This window comes from Eurytemora carolleeae, unplaced genomic scaffold (assembly GCF_000591075.1).
Source record: "Eurytemora carolleeae unplaced genomic scaffold, Eaff_2.0 scaffold464, whole genome shotgun sequence".
Lineage (NCBI taxonomy): Eukaryota > Metazoa > Arthropoda > Copepoda > Calanoida > Temoridae > Eurytemora > Eurytemora carolleeae.
In genome coordinates this window covers 61,716-62,453 of record NW_019396450.1, presented here as the reverse complement: position 1 = coordinate 62,453, position 738 = coordinate 61,716, and the positions used below count along the sequence as shown (strand labels likewise).

The following is a 738-nucleotide window of genomic DNA, read 5'->3' as shown; positions in this document are numbered from 1 at the left end:
AATTTGTAAATATGAAATCATTCCGTCATATTTCTTACATTGCTGGCTCCCTACAGTTGTACACTTGTTTCTTTTTTAGTGTAAATTAAGAATAAAATGCATTTGTAAAAAGAGTCGACATTCTATTGGGTAACCCTTTATTATTGAAAAAAATTCGAAATTTTTAAATTTGATATTTTTAAAATTTGAAATTTAAGGTGTTACCGAGTGATGATCCATTGGATAGACCTGGTCTGAATGTTGTGGAGTATATAAATACCCTTTTTCCAACAGGAAACACGTTTCAAAACAAATATTGTTACTTTGATTATCTTTTCAATTTGTTAATTTTAGCCTTTGCCTCATAGGGTGTACTGGGAGAAGGGAAAGTATGCAATTTTTATTTTATTATTTTTATATTTATTACATTAGTGAATAGTAGTTGAACTGCATAGACTAAGTTTAACCACTTATCTGGGGCTTCTTTTGGATTTAAACCTCTTGTTTTGAACTTAAACCACTTCTCTTGAACTTAAACTAGTTCTTTTAACTTGAACCGATGTACAAGAGAACGACGTCTGTTCTGATTAATTTTGTCAGATAATTTTAATGATTTGACATATGTTGTTGTAGAGCAAAGTTTAACTGGACTAGAGGATACTCTTGGAGAGCTGAATGCCAGGGTGGAGAGTATAGAGACAGAGACTAGAGATATGGTTAGATCTCAGGTACTCAGCCCCCCCCCCCCCCCCCCCCCCC

General features: G+C 33.7%; 1 protein-coding gene across 1 annotated transcript in view; it reads left to right on the top strand.

The window, feature by feature from the left end:
* Nucleotides 1-188: 188 nt before the first annotated feature.
* Nucleotides 189-738, top strand: part of LOC111703530 (vacuolar protein sorting-associated protein 53 homolog) — a gene marked incomplete at its 5' end in the record, with an annotated part of 17,497 nt that continues 16,947 nt past the window's right edge. The window contains 2 exon segments of the mRNA XM_023475492.1: nt 189-273; nt 613-707. Coding sequence (XP_023331260.1) covers nt 189-273; nt 613-707 — 180 coding nt within the window.